Source organism: Hemicordylus capensis, chromosome 17 (assembly GCF_027244095.1).
Source record: "Hemicordylus capensis ecotype Gifberg chromosome 17, rHemCap1.1.pri, whole genome shotgun sequence".
Taxonomy (NCBI): Eukaryota; Metazoa; Chordata; class Lepidosauria; order Squamata; family Cordylidae; genus Hemicordylus; species Hemicordylus capensis.
Window position 1 is genome coordinate 11665875 of NC_069673.1, and position 21671 is coordinate 11687545.

Genomic DNA, 21671 nt, shown 5'->3' on the forward strand with positions numbered 1-21671 from the left:
ATAGCCCTCCGACTAGTAGCCACCGATAGACCTCTCCTCCATGAAGTTATCCAAACCCCTCTTAATGCCATCCAGGTGGTCGGCTGTCACCACATCTTGTGGCAGAGAATTCCACAAGTTGATTATCCATTTGTCGGTCCTAGATTTCCTGGCAATCCATTCCATGGGATGACCCCTGGTTCTAGTGTGATGTGAGAGGGAGAAGAATCTCTCTCTCTCCAATTTCTCCACACCATGCATGATTCTTTAGACCTCTAGCACGTCTCTCTGCATTTGTCTTTTTTTTTTTAAACTAAAAAGCTCCAGATCTCAAGAGACTTGTCCCAGTTATCAGGAGCTATAGAAGGGAGGACTGGCAAAGGGCCAGTCCAGGAGAAGCACATTATGCCTGGAAGGATCCCTAGGACTCTGACTGAGCCTTGGGGGTAGCATCACTAGGGTGAGGCTGGTGAAAGGAACAAGCCCTCCCTGTAAGCCTTAAAGCTCCCTTGGCTGGGAACTCTGAGGCCATCTCAACCTCCTTTGGCACCAGAAGGCGGATGGCTGGACCCAAAGCCTGACAAAGTCTCGAATATTATAACCTTGGAGAAGCCGCTGCCAGTCTGAGTAGACAATGCTGAGCTAGATGGACCAAGGGCCAGACTCAGTATATGGCAGCTCCCGATGTTCCTATCAGGGCCTGTGCCCCATGGGTCACCCCCTAATGATATCCCTGCCATGTGTGTATCCCATCTCTCTGGCACTACAGCCAAGGCAGCCCCTCAATAAGGCAGGACGAAGCAGTCACCACCAGTGTGATGAGGGGTGCCGAAGGCAGCAAGGCCTGGGCCCTGGCCATCATGACTGCTGTGGCCAGCCTGCCTTACTCTGTTGGGCCACACTATTCATCATTGGGGGGGTGTCAGATTGTCCTTCATCTCAGGCAGCTAAATGTCTTGGCCACCCCTGGACAGTGCTTAGGGCCACAGCCTTGGATTTACGTAAATCATCATTGCACAGGGGTCTTAAATCTGACTTTCCCACATGCAACCCTAATTATTGTACCACACCAGTTTGAAGAATATTATTATTAATATTTTTATTTATTTATTTAATCAGATTTATACCCTGCCCAAACGTACATCTCTGGGCGTCCATGATTAATTATTATTAAATATTATATTAATAATTGATAATAAAATAATAATAATAATAAATATTATATCATCATCATCATCCCCCAGTGAGGCACTACCTTGGCGTGGTTGTGGGGCTTGCTTGCTCGGAGGAAGGTGAGAGCTATGCCAGAGGTCCAACCATACTGGACAGGTCTCACCAGAGGAGCCAGACAAAGAGTGCCTCTCCCATCAACAATATGGTGAGACGTAACTTTAAGAAATCTATACCAGATCGGTCGTCACCCGGGTCAACAAGGACCGTGCCGGGTGCTGGAGGCCCTGGACATCTGGTGGCAAGTGGGCAACAGGACTCAGGATCTTTAGTTGAGCAACCAGGGCTGGAGACTGCAAGGTTACTGGAAGAAACGTCGCTTAACTGGAAAAAAAAATACGATATAAAAATATTATGGGACTTCCAACTACAAACAGACAAACATCTGCCACACAATACACCAGATATAACTGTAGTCGAGAAGAAAGAAAAACAAGTGAAAATAATCACCATAGCAATACCAGGGGATAGCAGAATAGAAGAAAAAGAAATAGAAAAAATCACCAAATACAAAGATCGACAAATTGAAATGGAAAGGCTGTGGCAGAAAAAGACCAAAATCATCCCAGTGGTCATTGGCGCCCTGGGTGCAGTTCCAAAAGACCTTGAAGAGCACCTCAGCACCATCGGGGCCGCAGAAATCACCATCAGCCAATTACAAAAAGCAACTTGACTGGGAACAGCCTATATTTTGTGACGATAACTATAATAACCAACAGTATTGATGATAAAATTCAGCCTCTGCCCACCGGTCGGCCATTGCTGGCATTTTCTTCCCCCTCTCCTCCTCAGTCCTCACTTCGGAACTCTTGCAGCCGCCAAATCCTGGGCACGCTTGTCCCAAGATAATTAAATATATAGATTTGTTCAAGTTTCTTTGTCGCTGTTTGGTGGGTTTCCTCCCACTCCTATGGATGTTTATACACTGCTCTTCAACCAAAGTTCTCAAAAACTTAAGATAGACACCAGCAACAGCCATTGGAGGGATATTGTACTGGGGATGGATAGGGCCAGTTGCTCTCCCCTTGCTAAATATAAGAGAATCGTCACTTTAAGAGGTACGATACAAACTGAGTGTTTACAGCAGGAATATGATTGATTGATTGATTAAGTGCCATCAAGGCAGTGTCGACTCTTAGCAACCACAAAGATAGATTCTCTCCAGGATGATCGGTCTTCCACTTGGCCTTGAAGGTCTCTCAGTGGTACATTCATGGCTGTCGTCATTGAGTCCATCCACCTCGCTGCTGGTCGTCCTCTTCCCTTCCACTTTCCTTAGCATTACAGACTTCTCAAGGGAGCTGGGTCTTCGCAGAATGTGTCCAAAGTAGGATAGTTTGAGCCTGGTCATTTGTGCCTCAAGTGAAAATTCTGGATTGATTTGTTCTATGATCCATTGGTTTGTTTCCCTGGCTGTCCATGGTCTCCTCAGAAGTCTTCTCCAGCACCCAGGATCAAAAGCATCCATTCTTTTCCTATCTTGCTTCTTCAAAGTCCAGTTTTTGCATCCATAGAGTGTAATGGGAAAAACCACTGTCTGAAGGATTCTAATCTTTGTAGGTGTGGGCACATCCAAGGCCTCCATTGCAACCCTACCAAGTGCTAGTCTGCAGCGTATTTCTTGACTGCTGGATCCTTTCTTGCTGATGATCGATCCTAAAAGGCAGAAGCTTTTCTTCCTTACCAATTCTGAGGCTGGTTGCTGTACCTGTTCTCCTTAGTTTAGTCTTCTTTACATTTAGTCGTAGTCCCCTTATTTCACTGTGCTTCTTAACCTTCGTTATTAGAGCTTGCATATCATCCACATTCTCAGCTATCAGAGTGATCTATATGGAGAACTTTTGATGATGGTTTTTAAAAGTATTTCTCACGAAACCCTGCAAACTAGCACTGGAGGGCGCCAGAGTGCTGCTTTTAAAAAGTTGCCAGAAGTAAACATGGTCTTCAAAGGGTCTATCCCTTTGTACGCCTAAACTCTGACGGCACTTCCGCCAGTCTTCGCCCAACTCAATCATGGCGACTCAACACACTCCCTCCGAAACGGCTGCCGCCCCCTACCCCCATCGCCAAAGAGTTATTCGGTGTAAAGAAGAAAATACTTCCGGTTCCCAATTGCACGTGCAATGATTGTTGCGTTCCCCAGTGCGAAGAAATCCTAGAGACCCAGACAGAGAAACGGTTTTCCAAGTCACGAGACGAAAGAAATAGGATAGGGTACCGTAGAAATTTGGGGAGAGAGCATATATTTATATAAATTATCTTCACTCCGCCTTTCAGTACAAGCTTCCAAGGTGGTTAACCCCACAATCATCAGTTAAATATGCAAAAATGCGCAAAAACAAAACAAAACAAAACACCTCCACCAAAAAACCCAACAACACACAACAATCCAACAGTAAAAGCCATAATGAAGCAACAAGACATGCGCCCGCAGCGGTAAAACGAGAAAGACCCAAGATGTCCATCATTAAACCACAGGAACGTGTCTCTGAAGAACTCTCAAAGGAGAGCCTTCGAATGGGAACCAGACATGAATGTCACGCGCCGTTCTGCTCTCTTTCCTTCCTCTCTGGGCGGCGGCGCGCCCGGCGTTTCTCCGCTGCCAGGAGTTAATATGGCAAAACCAGAGGCAGCGTCTTGGGCGTAACGGAGTCGGAAGCAGGCGAGTTCCCGAAGTCAAGATGGCGGCCATGGAGGTCCGGCTGCCCGTGGCTCGCAAGCGGCTGGCGCAGAGCCTGTCCCGGGCGACGGGAGCGGGCGACAGGGACCTGGTGGCCCCAGGGGACACGATCACCACGGACCCCGGGTACATGAGGTGAGGAGGGGGCTGCTCACCACCACCCGCCCTCTTGGGGTACTAGGGATGGAGTCTGAGTCTTCCTGCAGCAGCACGTGGAATGTCGACGGTGCGCCCGAGCATGTGCAGAATGACACCCCTCCCCCCGAGAACAACCCCTGGTGGTGATAGAAGGAGAGCGGTTAGGCTGTTGTAAGGGTCACTCCTTGTGTGTGTGAAACCAAAAAAAAAAAACACCACGGGTGTCTCCGAGCATGAGCAGAATGAGGACCCTCCCTTTGCAAAAAGTACTTTTGAATGTTAGAATGGATATGCATTTGCCTGGAGGCACTCTGGGCTGCTTGTTTTGCACACCTTGTCTCAGGGATTCCTGTTTTTTGGTGGCTATAGGCCAGCTCCACCACTTAATGGTGCAGCGGGAACATAGGGAGCTGCCGTATACTGAGTCAGAACACTGGTCCATCTAGCTCAGTATTGGCTGCACAGGCTGGCAGCGGCTTCTCCAAGGTAGCAGGCAGGAGTCTCTTTCAGCCCTACCTTGGAGATGCTGCCAGGGAGAGAACTTGGAACCTCAGATGCTCTTCCAAGAGTGGCTCCATCCCCGGAGGGGAATCTCTTCCAGTGCTCACACATCAAGTCTCCCATTCATAGGCAACCAGGGTGGACCTTGCTTAGCTAAGGGGACAAGTCATGCTTGCTACCACAAGACCAGCAATCCTCTCCGAAGGTAAGCCAAATGTTAGGCTTTTAGTTGCATTTTTATTGACCAACTGCATTATGTTTACCATACGTTTTCATGTTTGTTTTTAAACGTTGGGTTTTCTTATTTGTTTGTGGACCACCCTGAGACTTATGTAACTGACAGTTTAGGAAGGCACATAAGAAAAATGAAAGCTTCCATATACTGAGTCAGACCATTGGTCCATCAAGCTCAGTATTATCTACACAGACTGGCAGCGCTTTCTCCAAGGTTGCAGGCAGGAATCTCTCTCAGCCCTATTTGGAAATGCTGCCAGGGAGGGAACTTGGAACCTCAGATGCTCTTCCCAGATGCTCAGAGAAGCATCTCAGAGGAATATTGATCTTAAAAAAAAAATTTAGAAGATATTCTGAACAACATACCTGCTGATACCAGATTTTGCATGCATAATTCTGCCACTCTCCCCTCTTCCTCTCTCCCTTACATTGGTGTTGCTAGGTACTTTGAACCTCAGATGCTCTTCCCCCATCCCCTAAGGGGAATATCTTACAGAGCTCAGGTGTGATCTCCCATTCAAATGCCAACAGGGTTGATGCCTCTTTTCCAAGGTAAAGAGCCCCAGATGCCTCATAAGGAAGGTGCTCCAGGCCCCTGATCATCTTGGTTGCCCTCTTCTGCACCTTTTCCAGTTCTACAACATCCTTCTTAAGATACAGTAACCAAAACTCTATGCAGTACTCCAGATGTGGCTGCACCATAGATTTGTATAAGGGCATTATAATATTAGCATTTTTATTTTCAGCCCCCTTCCTAATCATCCCTAGCATGGAACTGGCCTTTTTCACAGCTGCCGCACACTGAGACAACACTTTCAATGAGCTGTCCACCACAACCCCAAGATTTCTCTCCTGGTCAGTTACCGACAGCTCGATCCCATCAGCATATACTTGAAGTTGGGGGGTTTCGTTCCAATGTGCAGCACTTTACGCTTGCCAACACTGAACCGCATTTGCCATTTTGTTACACACTCACTCAGTTTGGAGAGATCCTTTTGGAGGTCCTTGCAATTTCTTTTGGATTTCGCTACCCTAAATAGTTTAGTGTCATCTGCAAATTTAGCCACTTTGCTGGTCACCCCAACTTCTAGATTGTTTATGAACAAGTTAAAGAGCACTGGTCCCAGTACCGATCGCTGGGGGACCTCACTTCCTACCTCCCTGCATTGTGAAATCTGTCCACATAATCTCATACTGCACGGGAGGAGGCAACCCCTCCTGTATTCTTTCAAAGACAACCACAATTTTAAGGATTATTCAGGTGACATATGTGAAGCCAAGTCATCAAGATTGCTTCTGAGCTTATGCAGAATGATAAAGCTCTCCTTTTATCAAGTGTGTATGGAGCTCATGTTATGCATGTGAAGTTGAATAGTTCATTTGCGGATTATGAGTTGCTGGCAGAAGATGGGCTCTTTTCAGGGTGAGGTCTTTTTTCTGGTAGGGGCCATGGTACGTACCTGGGAGATGAGAAGCTTGTCGCATCTGTGGCTGGCGTTGTGGACAGGGTGAACAAGCTGGTCTGTGTCAAAGCTTTGAAAACAAGGTGAGTGACTTGTAGCTTTTTTGTTATGTGTCACGGTGACCTCTGTTTCGATGTAGTAGTAGACTATTCTCCACTTGATAAAGACTAACACTGAAACAGAGGTCACCGTTGTGGATGTGTGGGCTTGTTTGTTATGGACTATATTATTCTCCACACAATGGACTTCACCAAAGGTTGCCATATTCTGGCTTTCCAAATCTGGGTGCCTAATTTTCATATTATGTAAATTGGCTTGAAAATAATTTTTGAGCAGAAGAGTGACTGCATGTTTTGCTCCATAACTCCATTTCTACAAGGACTAGAGCTTAGCTTTATTAAAAAAAAAAAAAAAAGGAATCTGAAATCTGGGTGGGCTAAGCAATCTGGGTGAGATGCTTAAAATCCGGGTGAAACCCGAAATTCCGGGGGCCATGGCAACTCTAACTTCACCATTCCTCCAGTGCAGCATATTTAATTTCATTCATGTGATTTCCAGTTGTTATGTTTTCTCTTATCGTAGACTGACAATATATAACACTATACTGAATCAAGTTGTTGCATACTCTTGCATGATTAGTGCAATGCATGGTTAGTGCATACTATGTATGGTGGAGATCTTATTGTTTCTTCTTTGTTCTGAGAGTTATCTTCATTTTGCTTTGCTTGCAGGTATAATGGCGAAGTTGGTGATATTGTGGTTGGTCGAATCACAGAGGTATGGAGTCTTTTAAAAATGAATGTCTTTAAGATACTTACCCTCCATTTGTTTCTGTTCAAAAATGTCCAGAATGGCTACAGAATTCCACATTTATTTCCATGAGTGCTGTTAAATTCCAAATTAGATTTTGTTTTTGTCTGTTTAAAAAAAAGTTTACAAATATCCTTGCATTTGAACCATTAATACACTGCCTCTCCATGGCTTTGCCACCTTGAGCAATTTGCTGGAAACGCGCTGTGTAGGTCAGTTTCTAAAATGGTGCTCTGACGCTTCATGCAGAGACTAAAAATACATGTAGCGTGAATCTAAAGAGTGAAGCTTTAAAACAGCAAAGAAAAGAAGAGAAAGAGAAGAGAGTTTAATCTTCATGAGCTTAATCTTCATGAGTTTTAAGTTAATAATGTTGGAGATGCAACTCCTGATGGTATTGACTCTTAACACCAGCAACCCTATTGCCCACTAAGGGCATTGGGGTAGAGATAGTGAGCAACGGCATTCTCCTTCTGACCATGCTTTTGCTACTCTGATCCCCCTTTGTAAGACTGATAGTCCTGGGTTTCATTCTCTCACCTGAGAGAGAAACTCCCGTCTTCTCCCTTCCGTTCTTCCTGTATGTAGCTAGCAACCAGGCATGTAGGCTTAATCGATCCCCCTCATGGATTTCCTAAATAAACTACATTAACTCCATGTCGCCAGGCAGTATTGATTAGCAGTGCTCCCCTTACCTGTGCACTTTGGCTGTAGATGGGGTGGATAAAGAAATCTCCCCTCCAAACTTTATAGCTACTACTAAGGATTTTTGTGTTCCTTTGGAGAGTTCAAAGTACATAGCCTACACTAGGGATTCTCAAAGTGGGGTCTCCAGATGTTATTGGACTTCAGCTCCCATAATCCCCTGCTAACTAGGCAAAAAGACACCTTTTAACGCGGTGATTCTCTTTATTTAGCAGGGGGAGAGTACCTGGCCCTCTCCACCCCCAGCACAGGACCTCCAGTGACTGTTGCTGGTGCCTATCTCACATTTCTTTTTAGAATGTGAGCCCTTTGGGGACAGAGAGCCATCTTCTTTCTTTATTATTTCTCTGTGTAAACCGCCCTGAGCCATTTTTGGAAGGGCGGTATAGAAATCAAATTCATCATCATCATCATCCCCAACCAAAGGCCACTGGGGAGCTGAAGTCCAACAACTTTGAGAATCCCTGGCCTTCATTAATGTATAGTACAACAACCCTGCAAGGTAGATTAGCAGCCCCACATAGCAGATAGGGTAGCTGAGAGAGATTGTGGCGTACTACGGTCCTTGCGTGCTTGCCTGGGAATCAGCCCCACTGAACACAGTGGAGTGTACTTCTGAGCAGACATGCAGAGAGTTGCGCTGTTAGTTAATTCATGACGAAGATGAGGTTTGAACCTGGGGGCTTCCCAGTTCAAAGCTCAGCCACTACACCAGTGATAATGCATTCGATAATGCAGTCCGAGGTGGTGGTATAGGTCAAGGTGATTCAGCCCTCACTAAAGTCTCCCCTAAAGAGAACGGGTGGGGTGTGAACATTGAGAATTAATGTGAAAAATCCACTTGCTTCCTTTTTAGGTGCAGCAGAAACGGTGGAAAGTGGAGACCAATTCTAGGCTGGATTCCGTCTTGCTTCTTTCCTCAATGAATCTTCCAGGAGGGGAGCTGGTGAGTGGTTAGCAAAGCTGAAAAAGCAGCTGAAAAGCCCTGCGTGCTTCTAGACCAGGCCTGCTCAACTTAGGCCCCCCCCTCCAGCTATTTTTGAACTACAACTCCCATCATCCCCAGCCACAGTGGCCAATAGCCAGGGATTATGGGAACTGTAGGCCAGCATCTGCAGGAGGGCCAAAGTTGAGCAGCCTTGTTCTAAACTTGGGGCGAATATGCTCCAAAATATTCTATGCACATTCGGGGGGTGGGGGGAGACTATGAAGTGAGAAATTCTGAGCAATTCCTGCTGCACTCTAAAATATTTGGATAATATTTTAGTAGGCCCCATTTGTTTTACTTTGAACTACTTGCGATTGGTTGTTTTTTAGAGAGTGCATTTGCTTCTTTCCTTCATAACTATTGTTTTACTCCTCTGCAGATTTAATCCATTCCTACTCATTTGACTAATTGGCTAAGAGTTCTTTAATTGGGTGACAGCCCTATTGCTTCTTCTCGCTCTTGTGTTTTCCAGAGACGAAGATCAGCGGAAGATGAGCTAGCAATGAGGGACTACCTCCAAGAAGGGGACTTGATAAGCGTATCCGTGCGTTTAACTTGGGCAGAAGTAGGCAGATAAACAAAGAGATGCAAAAGGGGCGACCAGCCACCGCCAGAGGCTTGTTCTCCTCTTGCAACCTCTATCCTCTTGTCCGCCCTCCGGGTTCCTCCAGAGCAAGAAAATGGTCTGCCATGTAACAAATGAGCACCTTGACTCTTGAGGCTAGCCTTGAAAATCTGGGGTTTGTCTTGGAATATAGTAGGTAGGGCATACTAGAGAAATGCAGTATGTGCACACCCCACTTGTCTTGGGAGATGGACAGGATTCAAGTCTACAGGGTGATATGTATGGGCAGGACCAGGACCTTGGACCAGCATCCAGGGACCCTTCTTGTCCCTGGCGCTTGCTATCTTGGCATTCCTCTCTCAGCCCAACAAATCAGAATTCCTCCCCAGACCTTGAATTGCTGAGTGAGTTCTCTCTATCGCAGGCATCCTTGGTTCTCCAGTGGTTGCTGAGCTACAACTCCCATCACCCTCCGCTGCAGTTTGTTGTCACTTTTTATAATTTCCAGTTTTAATTGGAGCCCTAATGATTGTGGTTTTTAATCTGACAACTCTTGTTTAATTTGGTTACTTTATTTATTTTTTACTTTGATTGGATCTTGTGTCTGTCTTATTGTTGTGAGCTGCCCCAAGCAGGAGTGCACTGGAGGGGTGGGGTATAAATATTTTTAAAAAATAAATAAATAGTTCAGCAGTAACTGGTGCGCCAAGGTTGCCTAACCCTGTACTAGCAGCGCCTCAGTAATGCAGGCTGTTAAAGTAAGTGTGTGTGTGTGAGAGAGAGAGAGGAGAGAGAGTACAAAAAGATGATTGACAACAGAGATAATTAGAGGAAACCAAGTTTTAGCTGAAGGTTTCAGCTTCTGCCTTCATCAGCAATAGATGGTGATTTATTTATTTTTAAAGCAGTTATATGAGCACATACAGCTCACAAGGTGGCAGTTAAAAGTGCTGTGTGTGTTCACGGACATAAAGATGACTTGCCCGCAGAAATTTGTCTAGCCGTTTTGCCTACCCATAGTTGGTCTTTTGTCACGGCATGAGAAATGAAAAAGAACCGCTCTTAATTAGGCTTTCCGGCTTGGCCGCTTGGAGAGGATTGTGGCCTGCCCTAAGCAGCTGCACCCCTTAGCAGCTCGCTGGCTATAAAGCCCGTTTCGTCCCGCAACCCTCCGTGCCATTCTGCAAGGGCATATCAGCACCCATTTAGTCCTCTGTTCGTAGATGGCCAGCAAAGGGGGGATTCTGCACACGCTCTCTGTACGTGTCTCGTTTCCTTAAGGACTCCTGACAGGCAGAGGTCCAAGCCGTCTTCTCTGATGGGGCAGTGTCGCTGCACACCCGGAGTCTGAAATACGGAAAGGTGAGTCGGATTTAGTCGCTTGCTACCTTCAGCCGGTGGTGAGAAAGAGGGAGGACACGGGCAAAGTGCAGCTTTCGCCACCCATGCTTGACAGAAATTCTGCACCAGTCAAAATTCTCTCTTCCGCACAGCTCTCAAAAGATGCAGAAGCTCCCATCCTCCTTTGTTTCTGCTTACCCTACACACCACCGAGCTCCGGTTCAGAGAGTTGTGCAGAAGGCAGAATTTTTTAACTCCTTCCCTTCGAGGGCAGTTTGATTGATTGATTGATTGATTGTTAAATTTACATAAACCGCCTTTCATTAAAACAATCCCAAGGCGGTTCACACGAAAATTAGAACAAGACTATAAAAAATACACAATTAAAATATAAGCTAAAATAATAAAAACACAGATCTGACTAAAAAGATTTAAAATACAAGCATAAAATAGCCAAAGAAAACACAAAGAAGCAGCAGTAGAGACAGTCATTTAAAAGTCTGGGTAAAAAGGCAAGGTTTCAGACACTTTCTAAAAACTGTGATGGAGACCGAGGAGCAAATAGCCACCGGGAGAGCATTCCAGAGTCTGGGGGCAGCCACAGAGAAGGCCCTGTCCTGCGTGCACGATATCAGAGCCTCCCTCATTGTCGGCACCCAGAGCAGAGCCCCCTCGGATGACCTTGTCAAGCAGGCAGCAACCCTTGGGAGCAGGCGGACCCTCAGGTATCCCAGGCCCAAACCATGAAGGGCTTTAAAGGTCAAAACCAGCACCTTGAACTGGACCCGGAAACAAACGGGTAGCTAGTGCAGCTCTTTCAAAATGGGCATGCTGTGATCTCAGTGGGCAGCTCCAGATAAAATCCTAGCTACCGCATTTTGCACAAGCTGCAGTTTCCAAATATTCTTCAAGAGCAGCCCCACATAGAGCGCATTACAGTAATCCAGCTGTGGGTAACTGTGGCCAGATCTGCCTTCAGTTGAACAATACATTCCAGTTGAATTGCAAAATTTTGCTAGGGGTGGCTGGGATTGTTCAGGAATGGGATTGCTGGTGCCAAAAGCTGTACCCCTTGCTCAAATTCCCTTTTCTGCACAACTCATAAGGGTGGAGGCGCCCTTCTGTATCTATCCATCTTGCTTGGTCTGTAGCCCACAACATCATGTATTAAGAACAATTTCAAGAAAAACCAGGGAGATGGCTCTGGATAAAACAACAACAAATATTTATATATTTACATACCACTTTTCAACCAAAGTTTCCAAAGCAGTCTACAGAGAGAAATAAATAAATATAAAATGGCTCCCTGCCCCCAAAGGGCTCACAATCTAAAAAGAAACATAAGATAGACACCAGCAACAGTCACTGGAGGGACGCTGTGCTGGGGACGGATAGGGCCAGTTACTCTCCCCCTGCTCAATAAAGAGAATCGCCACATTAAAAAGGTGCCTCTTTGCCCAGTTAACATCAAAAGATACAGTATTTGAGATTGGGATGCTTTCCCTTGGATTTATGGTGTTGGCATCCCAGAACAGGGCCCACCCTTCAGCTCCAGAGGACAGGCCTATTTCATGTTCTTGCAAGATATTTACATTTTCAGCCTGATGTGACGGCTGGGGGTGTGATGAGCTCACAAGCCTCGAGAATGGTAGGAAACCTCAGTTTGGGCTTCTAGCTTTCACTTCCTGGCCTGCAGTCCAGAGACCCTCAGAGCCCAAGGTCTAGAGAGGAGAGCTGGTCTTGTGGCAGCAAGCATGACTTGCCCCCTTAGCTAAGCAGGGTCTGCCCTGGTTGCATAAGAATGGGAGACTAGAATTCTGAGCACTGGAAGATCTTCCCCTCAAGAGGATGGAGCCACTCTGGGAAGAGCATCAGAAGGTTCCAACTTCCCTCCCTGGCAGCATCTCCAAGGCTGAGAGAGACTCCTGCCTGCAACCTTGGAGAAGCCGCTGCCAGTCTGTGAAGACAATACTGAGCTAGAAAGACCAATGGTCTGACTCAGTTTATGGCAGCTTTCTATGTTCCTATGTTCTGGATTATCGGAGAACCACCCACACCTGCTTACAGTCAGCAATAATTATGTTTCCAGAAAACTTCCTCTGATCCCACTGTCACATCCCAGTCGCTGATTTCCCCACCACCACCACCTCCCTTTCCCCAGTACTCAAATTTGGGGCTTGCTGCAATTGGAGACTTCTATATATTTCAGTTCCCTGAGTCTGATAAAAGTGACTAAATCCCTACCAACACAGGCTGCAATTGGGGATTATTCTTCCCAGGGTATTAGCACTTTCAAGATGAAAGCCAAGTGTGATTATGGAATAAAGAGTGAAAGCGCAGCCATTGTATTGAAAGGGGGTGTCGTGGACCGCTCTGTTGAACTCTCCGCTGCTCAGTTTTGCCTCTGTGCTTCTCAGTAGGGAGGGCTGTTTGTGGAGGAGCCATCGAGACAGAATAGGCATTCCTGCTAAGCACCTTAGCACTCCACAGCTTCAGAGCACTTCACAGCTGTTGACCTGCGAGGCCTGTGTATTTTCTGCCTTTCCATGGAGGGCTTCCTGGCAGAATCTGCTCCCGCGCTGGTGCTTGATTTCGAGGCTTCCTAGGATTGGCGATGGGCGGAAAGGATAACACTTGTTGAACAAAGTGTTCGGAGTGTTTTGCTTGCGTCACCTTGCTGTAATTCTGGCTACTGCAACTTCCGCCCTCCACTGTTTGGGGACTACAACTCCCATCATCCCCAGCCTCGGTGGCCGACAGGGATGATGGGAGCTGTAGTTGTGCAGCCCTACTCCAGTCTATACAACAACGCCGGGAGGTGGGCCAGTATTTTTATCCCCACATGGCAGACTGGTGAGGGGCTGAGGATGGAGAGTGCACAGCTTGCCCAAGACAGCATTCTTCGCGGTAAAGCCTTGGAGCAAGGGGCAGTTCCCTTGTGAGAAGATGGTCTTATAGAAGAAGGAGATGTCCTCTTACCAGTGGGTATAAATAATATCAAACTGAAAATCTACTTATGGCTACAGTCAATGAAAAAATGGTAACATGCTTGATTCTGTTACTCTTGGAACTAGTGCTGTGCAGAACATTTCGATAGCAAAACACGCTCTGCCTCAAAATGGGGCATTGCGAGTGTTCTGAGCTCGGAACGGAAAACGGTGTTTTGGCTGGAATGTTCTGATTGCCACTTTGGATTCCAAAATGGCATCTCTGGCCCCTGTGCATGCATGGTGGCCATTAGCATGGTGGTACTGACCACGCAAATGGCAGCCACACATGCGCAGAGGTGAGAAAGACCACCATTTTGGAATCCAAAATGGCGGCCAGAATGGTTTGACCGAGTGTTTCACGCATTTTGCGGTCTGTTCTGAACTCGGATTCAAAATACGTTCTGTGCACACCCCTACAGTTGGAACTGCCTTGCATTTAGACTTGGCCATGACTACCTTTTTCACCTCCTCTCCAGCTGGGGCAGGGAGTGCTTGTCCAGGTTTCCCCCTCTCTCGTGAAACGCCAGAAAACTCACTTCCACGACTTGCCTTGTGGCGCCTCGCTTATCCTCGGCAACAATGGCTTCATCTGGATCTACCCAACCCCTGAACAGAAGGATGAAGAGGCCGGGGGCTTCATCACTGACCTGGAGGTGAGTGGATGATTTTGGGATGGAGGCAGGGATGCAGCCAGAAAATCGGCATAATCAAAAGGCTGTTGAACTTGGTCGTGGAGAGAGTATAGAGTAGCAACCGATGACCCTGGACCAAACCTGATCCTTCCCAGTTGCTAATCTGAAGGCAAAGAATCGATAGTGAACATAGGAAGCTGCCTTATACTGAGTCCATCTAGCTCAGCATTGTCTACACTGACTGGCAGCAGCTCTCCAAGGTTCCAGGCAGGAGTCTCTCCCAGCCCTACCTGGAGATGCTGCCAGGGAGTGAACCGGGGACCTTCTGCATGCAAAGCAGATGCTCAGCCACTGAGCTACGGCTGGTGAAGGGAGTGGGTGATGATGGTTCTTGCCCCTCCCCCCAACCCCTCCTCAGGGGGGGCAACTAGTTGCTAATTAGGGGCTGGTTAACCCATGGACATACGTTATTTGATTTCTCCTCTAGACTTGATTACTGGATTGGATGTGTGAATGGACACTGTTGAAAAGCATTGTGTTTTAGGTGGCGTATGTGTGTCCTTGGTGTTGCATCTGTGGTGGCCATTTGCACATCAAGTCATTGCTTGATATTATAGTCATTCCTCCTTTATTCTACCAAAGAAAACCACAAGACTCTGTGGGCGCCAGGAGTCGTAATTGATTTGATGGCACGTTTTACCTTTTACCTTACCGTATGTGTGGGGCAGGCCCCTCGGAAGACCAGATTTGATCCAGGGGGCACCAGTTGCTGTTCCCTAGGTACTGTGCTGGGGGTGGATAGGGGCCAGTTACTCTCCCCCTGCTAAATAAAGAAAATCACCACGTTAAAAGGTGCCTCTTTGCCAAGTGAGCAGGGGTTCCAACCATGGTTTGAATTCTAAACTGGTTAGTGCAAACCCTGGTTTGGAGCAATATCTGAACAGAGCCAGTAAGACCAGCTTCTGAATGAGGACTCTGACAATTGACACTTGACAACTCTCACCTGGGAATTTGCTGGCATTTTCATGTTTGGGTCTCCTTGCCTCTGCCCTCTTCAGCAAGTGCCCCTGCCTGACCGTGAAGTGATCTCTCGCCTCCGCAACTGCGTCGTGGCTCTGGTGACACAGAAACTGATGCTCTACGACACCACCATCTTGTACTGCTATGAAGCCTCCCTTCCTCACCAGGTAATCATGGCATTCACTGTCTCCTTTTGCCTGGGCAGTGGGAGGCCTTGCTGGTTGACTTGATTACACATGGGCGCGCATGCTTTGCTTCCAAGGTTTGCCTGTGAAAAGACACTGAAATCGGTTGGTTATGTTTCGAGGTTGTGGCCCCAAGGCAGTGCACAGAACATCACAGCCTTGGCTTTCCTCAGAGTTTGCTGTGGGCGAGAGAAAAAGGACATTTGGACTGAAAATGTTGACGGTGCTTCCCAACAGCTCACCAGGGTTCTTTGAATCATAGAACGTTAAGAGTTGAAAGGGATCTTCTGGTCCACCCCTCCACTCCACTCAGGAATCTGCTGCAGCATTTCAGACAGACAGCTGTCCAGCCTCTATTCGAAAACAGTGGGCCACAAGGGAGACTGTTCCATTGCCTAGAAGCTCCTACAGTTAGGAAATTCTTCCTAATGTCTTGCCCCAAATCTACTTCCTTGTAATTTCAACCCACTGGCAACTGCAACCCCAGGAGCAACAAGAACAAGTCTGCTCATTCTTCTACGCAGCAACCCTTCAGACATTTGAAGAGGGCTATCGTATAGTCTTCTCTTCTTCAGACTAAACATACCCAGACTTGGTTTCCAGATCCCTCACCATCTTGATTGCTTTCTTCTGAAACTATTCCAGACCTTCTTAAAATGCAGGGCCCAGAATTGGACACTGCGTTTCAGGTGACCAGCACCAAACAGAGTAAAACAACTTCGTATTCATATTCTCATGATCTGGATATTTTGCTTCTGTCCATGCAGATTGCATTGGCTATTTTAGCAGCTGCATCACACCTCTGGCTCATGTTCAACTTGTCCTCCATTTAGATACCTGGGTTCCCTTTCACAGGTACTGCTGCCAAATCAGGTCTGCCCTATCCCGTGCTTGTACATTTGATTGTTCTTATTCAGTGGAAAAGATCTGTCATCACCCAATTTTTTTTTAAATTTATTTTTACGTTTATAGCCCACTTTTCCTCTGAGGAGCTCAGAGCGGTGTATGCGTTCAAGGTGCTGCACTTGCAGGTCACTTCTAACTTCATTTACTTTAAATTTCAGATCAAGGACCTTCTCAAGCCAGAAGTGATGGAGGAGATTGTGCTGGAGACGCGGCAGAGACTGCTGGAATTAGAGGGCTGATTGTGGGGGAATGTGGCGAGGAACATCCAGAGGACCCACCAAGACCGTGCTGGCTCCCATTATTTTCTCAGCAGTCCAGCCTTCCCAGTGTTTCTTTTTGAGATGGGATTTCTTAGAAATCCCATCCTAAAAAGGAACACGGAAGGAACCTTAGAAGCAGAAGGTGCCCTTGGTTAAGAGACTCTTAGTACTCTTGCATGGGGGGGAATGGCCACCTTGATGAATAGGCACAGCAGAGAATGTGTCTGCAACATGCATCTGAAGTTGAAAATGTTACAGGGGGAATATTTTTCTAATTTGCCATTCCAGGATTTTCTGGAAAGGCAGAAAATGGGGGGGTGGGGGTGGGGGTTTAGGACTTGCTAGTCCGTCCAAATAGCAACTCTTCTTGGCTATGGTAGCATGCCTTTAGAATGTCCTCTCATTCAGTCCCACAGTATCTGGATGCTGCGTTTCAGTGTCGCCTCCCCAAAGCCTGTCTGAGGCTGGTTGCGGAGATTACCACCAATAATCACACTGGATTTGGGCATTTTGAGAATGGTTGACATGCTATTTGCACTGTACATGGGACCACTGAAAGAGATTCACACACACACACACACACACCAATAACATGTAATACAACTAACTGTATATCCCTCCCCCCCACACACACACACTGTTACGCTGTGTCTCTTCCTGTTCCTGCTCTGCAGTGGCTGTTGGGGAAGCACTCAGAGGACAAAATGTAAGTCCTACTATATGTTTACAGGGGTGGGAGGAGAACCGGACACGCAGTTGCCATTTCCAGCAGCAGCCTCACATTTCTTTCGACGTGTAATTCTTCATTAAGGCCTACTGGATAAGGACAGACCAAGCCTGCAGTCTGCAAACGAGTCACCGTGTCTTCAAGTGCTTGATGCCCTCACATTCCAGGACCCACAGCTGCAAACCTGCTTCTGGAGACCATTCAGCCTGTAGACCGTGCACTGTCCAAGGACGCTGCAGAGACGGCTCAGGGCTGTTGCCTCCGTTCCCAGCCAAGAGCAGCTCTCGGATGGGGGCTGTTGCGACCACTCTAGACTTCAGCTGCACAACCTGGGCCCCCCTGCAGACATTGGACAGCAACTCCCATCAGACCTGATGATTGGCCACTGTGTTTGGGGGATGATGGGAACTGCAGTCCAAAATCAGCAGGTTGTGCAGCCCTTAGTGACAACCTCACGCCCCCCACCCCTGCCCCCAGCAGTTACAGATGGTCTGTCTTGGTTGCCAGTTTTGGCACTGGAGTGGGGAAGTCAAGCCAGCACAAGTTGCTGCGTTCTCTGGCCCTGGACAGCAGTTGCGTGAGATTCTTCCTCCCATCATAGTTGCCAAAGGCAGGAATGTCCTTAGCCCTAGCGGGGCCTGGGACAGATTAGCCAAGGCAAGGCCCATTTCCAGTTGTTTGTAATGGCAGCAACAAGAGCAGGGCTCAGGGCGGTCGCCCAGCTTGCCCTGCCCTAAGGACAGCCCTGGCCAAAGGGAAGCTTCGCAACCTCTATATAGCCAGCAATATTGAGAATTGTTATCTTGTGTGTCTGTAATACTGTGGACTCCTCCAGCAATGAGGGGAGTCCGATATTTTTGTACTAGAGGCCTTTAAAAGTATTCCAATAAAGTTTTGTTTTTAAATAAAAAGGTGAGTCAGATTTAAGAATATATGTGAGAAAATCGGGTGATGCCAAGGAGCCCTACTGTGAGGTCTCAGATGGCAGAGTAGGCAATCTGGCATGTGGAATACAGTTGGCCAGGAAGTGCTAGACCATCTAGTCCCCTGATTTCGTGCCCAGCTCCTGTCTAGAGCTTTTTGAATTAGTAAAAAATGGATTGGGTAACTGAGAGAAGAGCTGGTCTACTGGTAGCAAGCATGAATTGTCCCCTTTGCTAAGCAGGGTCTGCCCTGGTTTACATTTGAATGGGAGACTACATGTGAATGCTGTAAGATAGATCCCTTAGGAGTTGCGGTCACTCTGGCAAGAGCACCTCTATGCTTGCATGCAGTAGGTTCCACTGACTAACAGTCTCCCTGCCTGAGCTGCTTGAGGTGGTCTCGGATGTGGCGTTGAGGACTCCGTGGGTGTTAGTCTTGGACTTTAACATCCATGCTGAGCCCAGCTTGTCTGGTGCAGCTCGGGACTTCATGTCCTCCATGATGATCATGGGCTTGTCTCAACTGATTTCTGGTCCCACACATGTGGCGGGTCGTACACGTGACTTGGTCTTCGGGTCGATGGGTCGTACACGTGATTTGGTCTTTGGGTCCCCTCTGCCCTCATGTGATTGGATCCAGAGTAAAATCTGGGCAATGCGGGCAGCACATTTGAAATCTGTGTAAATCCGGGCGGAGTTTAGCAGCCGGGTGGAGGAGCCAAAATCCAGGGGCTACCCTCAATTCCAGGGGACGTGGCAAGGCTATCTTACTGTTAAAAAGTTTCTCCTAATGTCCATCCCAAAACTACCCTCCTGTAACTTAAGCCCATTAGATCAAATCCTGCTCTCTGGGGCAGCAGAGAACAGGCCTTTGTCTTCTTCTATGCGACAACCCAGGAGTCCAACACAGCTTGATCCGAGAAGAAAAAAGAATCATGTGCCATTATCCCTTGCTGGAGCTCTGACAATCCTCGCTTCTGCCTTCCTGAAACAATACATCTTGCTCTGTTTTTGTTTAGCTATAAAGAGAGAGAGAAAGGAAAGAAATTGTCCCCAAAGCAAAATAGATGTCGGGAGGGAAACATATTTATGAAGTACTGGTGTGGAAAAGACCCACGATTACTAGTCTGTTTACAGCTTAGTTTGAAGACGCAAGAGCTTTTCGGTCCTTAAAGATGCCACAGCAGCTCCCTTGCGAGGCCAAGATTCTTCTTCTGCTCTTGGCACATGGCAGCGTGAGAAGTTCGATAAATCTAATAATGTGCGTTTTATTGTCACGTTTATTGGGCTCTGGGGCTGCTTTAGTGTCAAGTTCTGCGCTCTGCCTGCCTGCACTAATAAAGATAGAGAACCTTTTCTGTGCCTGCAAAATGTCTTAATCGGGGCTCTTGTGGTTTTTGGAAAGTCTTGTCTCCATGCAGACAACAGCCATTGCCGGATTAATTATCAGGCGAAGCCAGCTACGGGAGCAGAGAGCTCCAGACAAATTGGGGTGCCTGCTGTGGCATAATTATGAGGTATTTTATCAGAATGAAGAACCCACCCAGCCTGCAAGCATTTGCATTACAGCTCCCTGCTGTTCAGTACAGGGTAGTTGTTCCTTTATGACAAGAGCAATGCTCATTCTCACGCGTTCTCTCTGGTTTCTGACGAACAAAACAGTCCAGTGGATTGGATTATTTATTTCCTTCGGCCTGCGCATTTGAAGTCTCGTGGGATGAGCGTTCAGGTGTTTTCACTCTTATCTTCAACTGTGAAATGTTGAAAAGAGATTTATAATGGTTGTTACACTTATATCCCAACATTCACCTCAAAGAAAAACACACAAGGTTTTGCTTTTCGTCCGGCATCAGTGTGGTAGAGTGGCTTGAACAGGGCTACCTCTAGTAATCTTCATAGATAGGTGGAGCTTGGAACCTGGCTTTCCCACAGGCCTGGCTGAAGGGCGGTCATGGTGTGTGTGTGTGGGTGTGTGGGTGTGGGCAGTCACCCAGGGCTCTGCAAGTACAGAGGCCTATGTTGCACCACAGCAGTCGAGACAATGCAGGAAGCTGCCATATACTGAGTCCGGCCCTTGGTCCATCTAGCTCAGTATTGTCTTCACAGACTGGCAGCGGCTTCTCCAAGGTTGCAGGCAGGAATCTCTCTCAGCCCTGTCTTGGAGATGCTGCCAGGGAGGGAACTTGGAACCTAGATGCTCTTCCCAGAGCAGCTCCATCGCCTAAGGGGAATATCTGTGCTCACACATCAAGTCTTCCATTCATATGCAACCAGGGCAGACCCTGCTTAGCTAAGGGGACAAACAAAGATTAGAATCATCCAGACAATGGTTTCCCCCCCCCCCCGTGACACTCTATAGATGCTTTGAAGAAGCAAGATAGAAAAAGTATTGACACTTGTGAACTTGGGTGCTGGAGAAGACTTTTGAGGAGGCCATGGACAGCCAGGAAAACAAAGAAATGGATCATAGAACAAACCAATCCAGAATTTCCACTCGAGGCACAAATGACCAGGCTCAAACTATCATACTTGGGACACATTCTGCGAAGACCCAGCTCCCTTGAGAAGTCCATAAGGCTGGGGAATGTGGAAAGAAAGAGAAGAAGAGGACGACCAGCAGCGAGGTGGGTGGACTCGATGACGACAGCCATGAATGCACCACTGAGAGACCTTCAAGGCCATGTTGAAGACAGATCATCCTGGAGAGAATCTATGTGGTCGCTAAGAGTCAACACCGACTTGATGACAATCAATCAATCAATCAGACCAGCTCTCCTCTCCTCAGCACATCTAGTCTGGCCCACAAACGATTCCTGCTCTGAGTTCAAAGCTAGGCCAAGCCTGGCTTCCCATATCCTCATCCCGTGATCTTCACTATTTCCCAGGCAGGGGCCACTTGGGCAAAAACTCTTCCGTGTGATGTGAGAGCCATTTCCCAGTGTGCTGACCTCTGCCCAGTCCTGCGTTTTCCTCAGTGCTGGAGGGCCTTTTAAGAGAGCCCTCTCTGGAGAGCTCTATGGGGAAGGCACTGGGAAGGGCTACACACACATGCTTACCTTCCAAGATGATGCAGGGACTCAAGAGGGCTGGGTCTCCCTTAAATGAGCCCCCCAGCACTGGGGAAAGTGCAGCACCGCAAGGTAGGAATGCTCATCTCCTCATGGTGCCCGGGGGACTGTGTGGAGTATTCAGATTTGGCTGAAGCTTCACACGGGCTCAATCAACAATTAGGCTCAATACATTTATTTATTTATTACATTTATATCCCGCTCTTCCTCTAGGGAGCCCAGAGCGTACATGGTTATAGTTGCCCTCACAACAACCCTGTGAGGTAGGTGAGGCTGAGAGATACACGACTGGCCCAGAGTCACCCAGTGAGTTTCATGGCGGAATA

General features: G+C 47.4%; 1 protein-coding gene across 3 annotated transcripts; it reads left to right on the forward strand.

Annotated features, from left to right (window-relative positions):
• The first annotated feature begins 3823 nt into the window (after nt 1-3823).
• On the forward strand, nt 3824-18265 carry EXOSC2 (exosome component 2). 3 transcript variants are annotated; one of them, XM_053282628.1, is made up of 9 exons: nt 3824-4024; nt 6207-6308; nt 6957-7002; nt 8597-8686; nt 9201-9266; nt 10587-10655; nt 14101-14277; nt 15315-15443; nt 16526-18265. In XM_053282628.1, exons 1-9 carry the CDS (start codon nt 3891-3893, stop codon nt 16604-16606), a joined length of 894 nt encoding a protein of 297 aa, XP_053138603.1. In that variant the 5' UTR covers nt 3824-3890; the 3' UTR covers nt 16607-18265. The 3 variants fall into 3 exon arrangements, with proteins under 3 accessions (XP_053138603.1, XP_053138604.1, XP_053138602.1); XM_053282627.1 differs by lacking the exon at nt 3824-4024 and adding an exon at nt 4560-4733; XM_053282629.1 differs by lacking the exons at nt 3824-4024; nt 14101-14277 and adding an exon at nt 4538-4733.
• The last annotated feature ends 3406 nt before the right edge of the window (nt 18266-21671 follow it).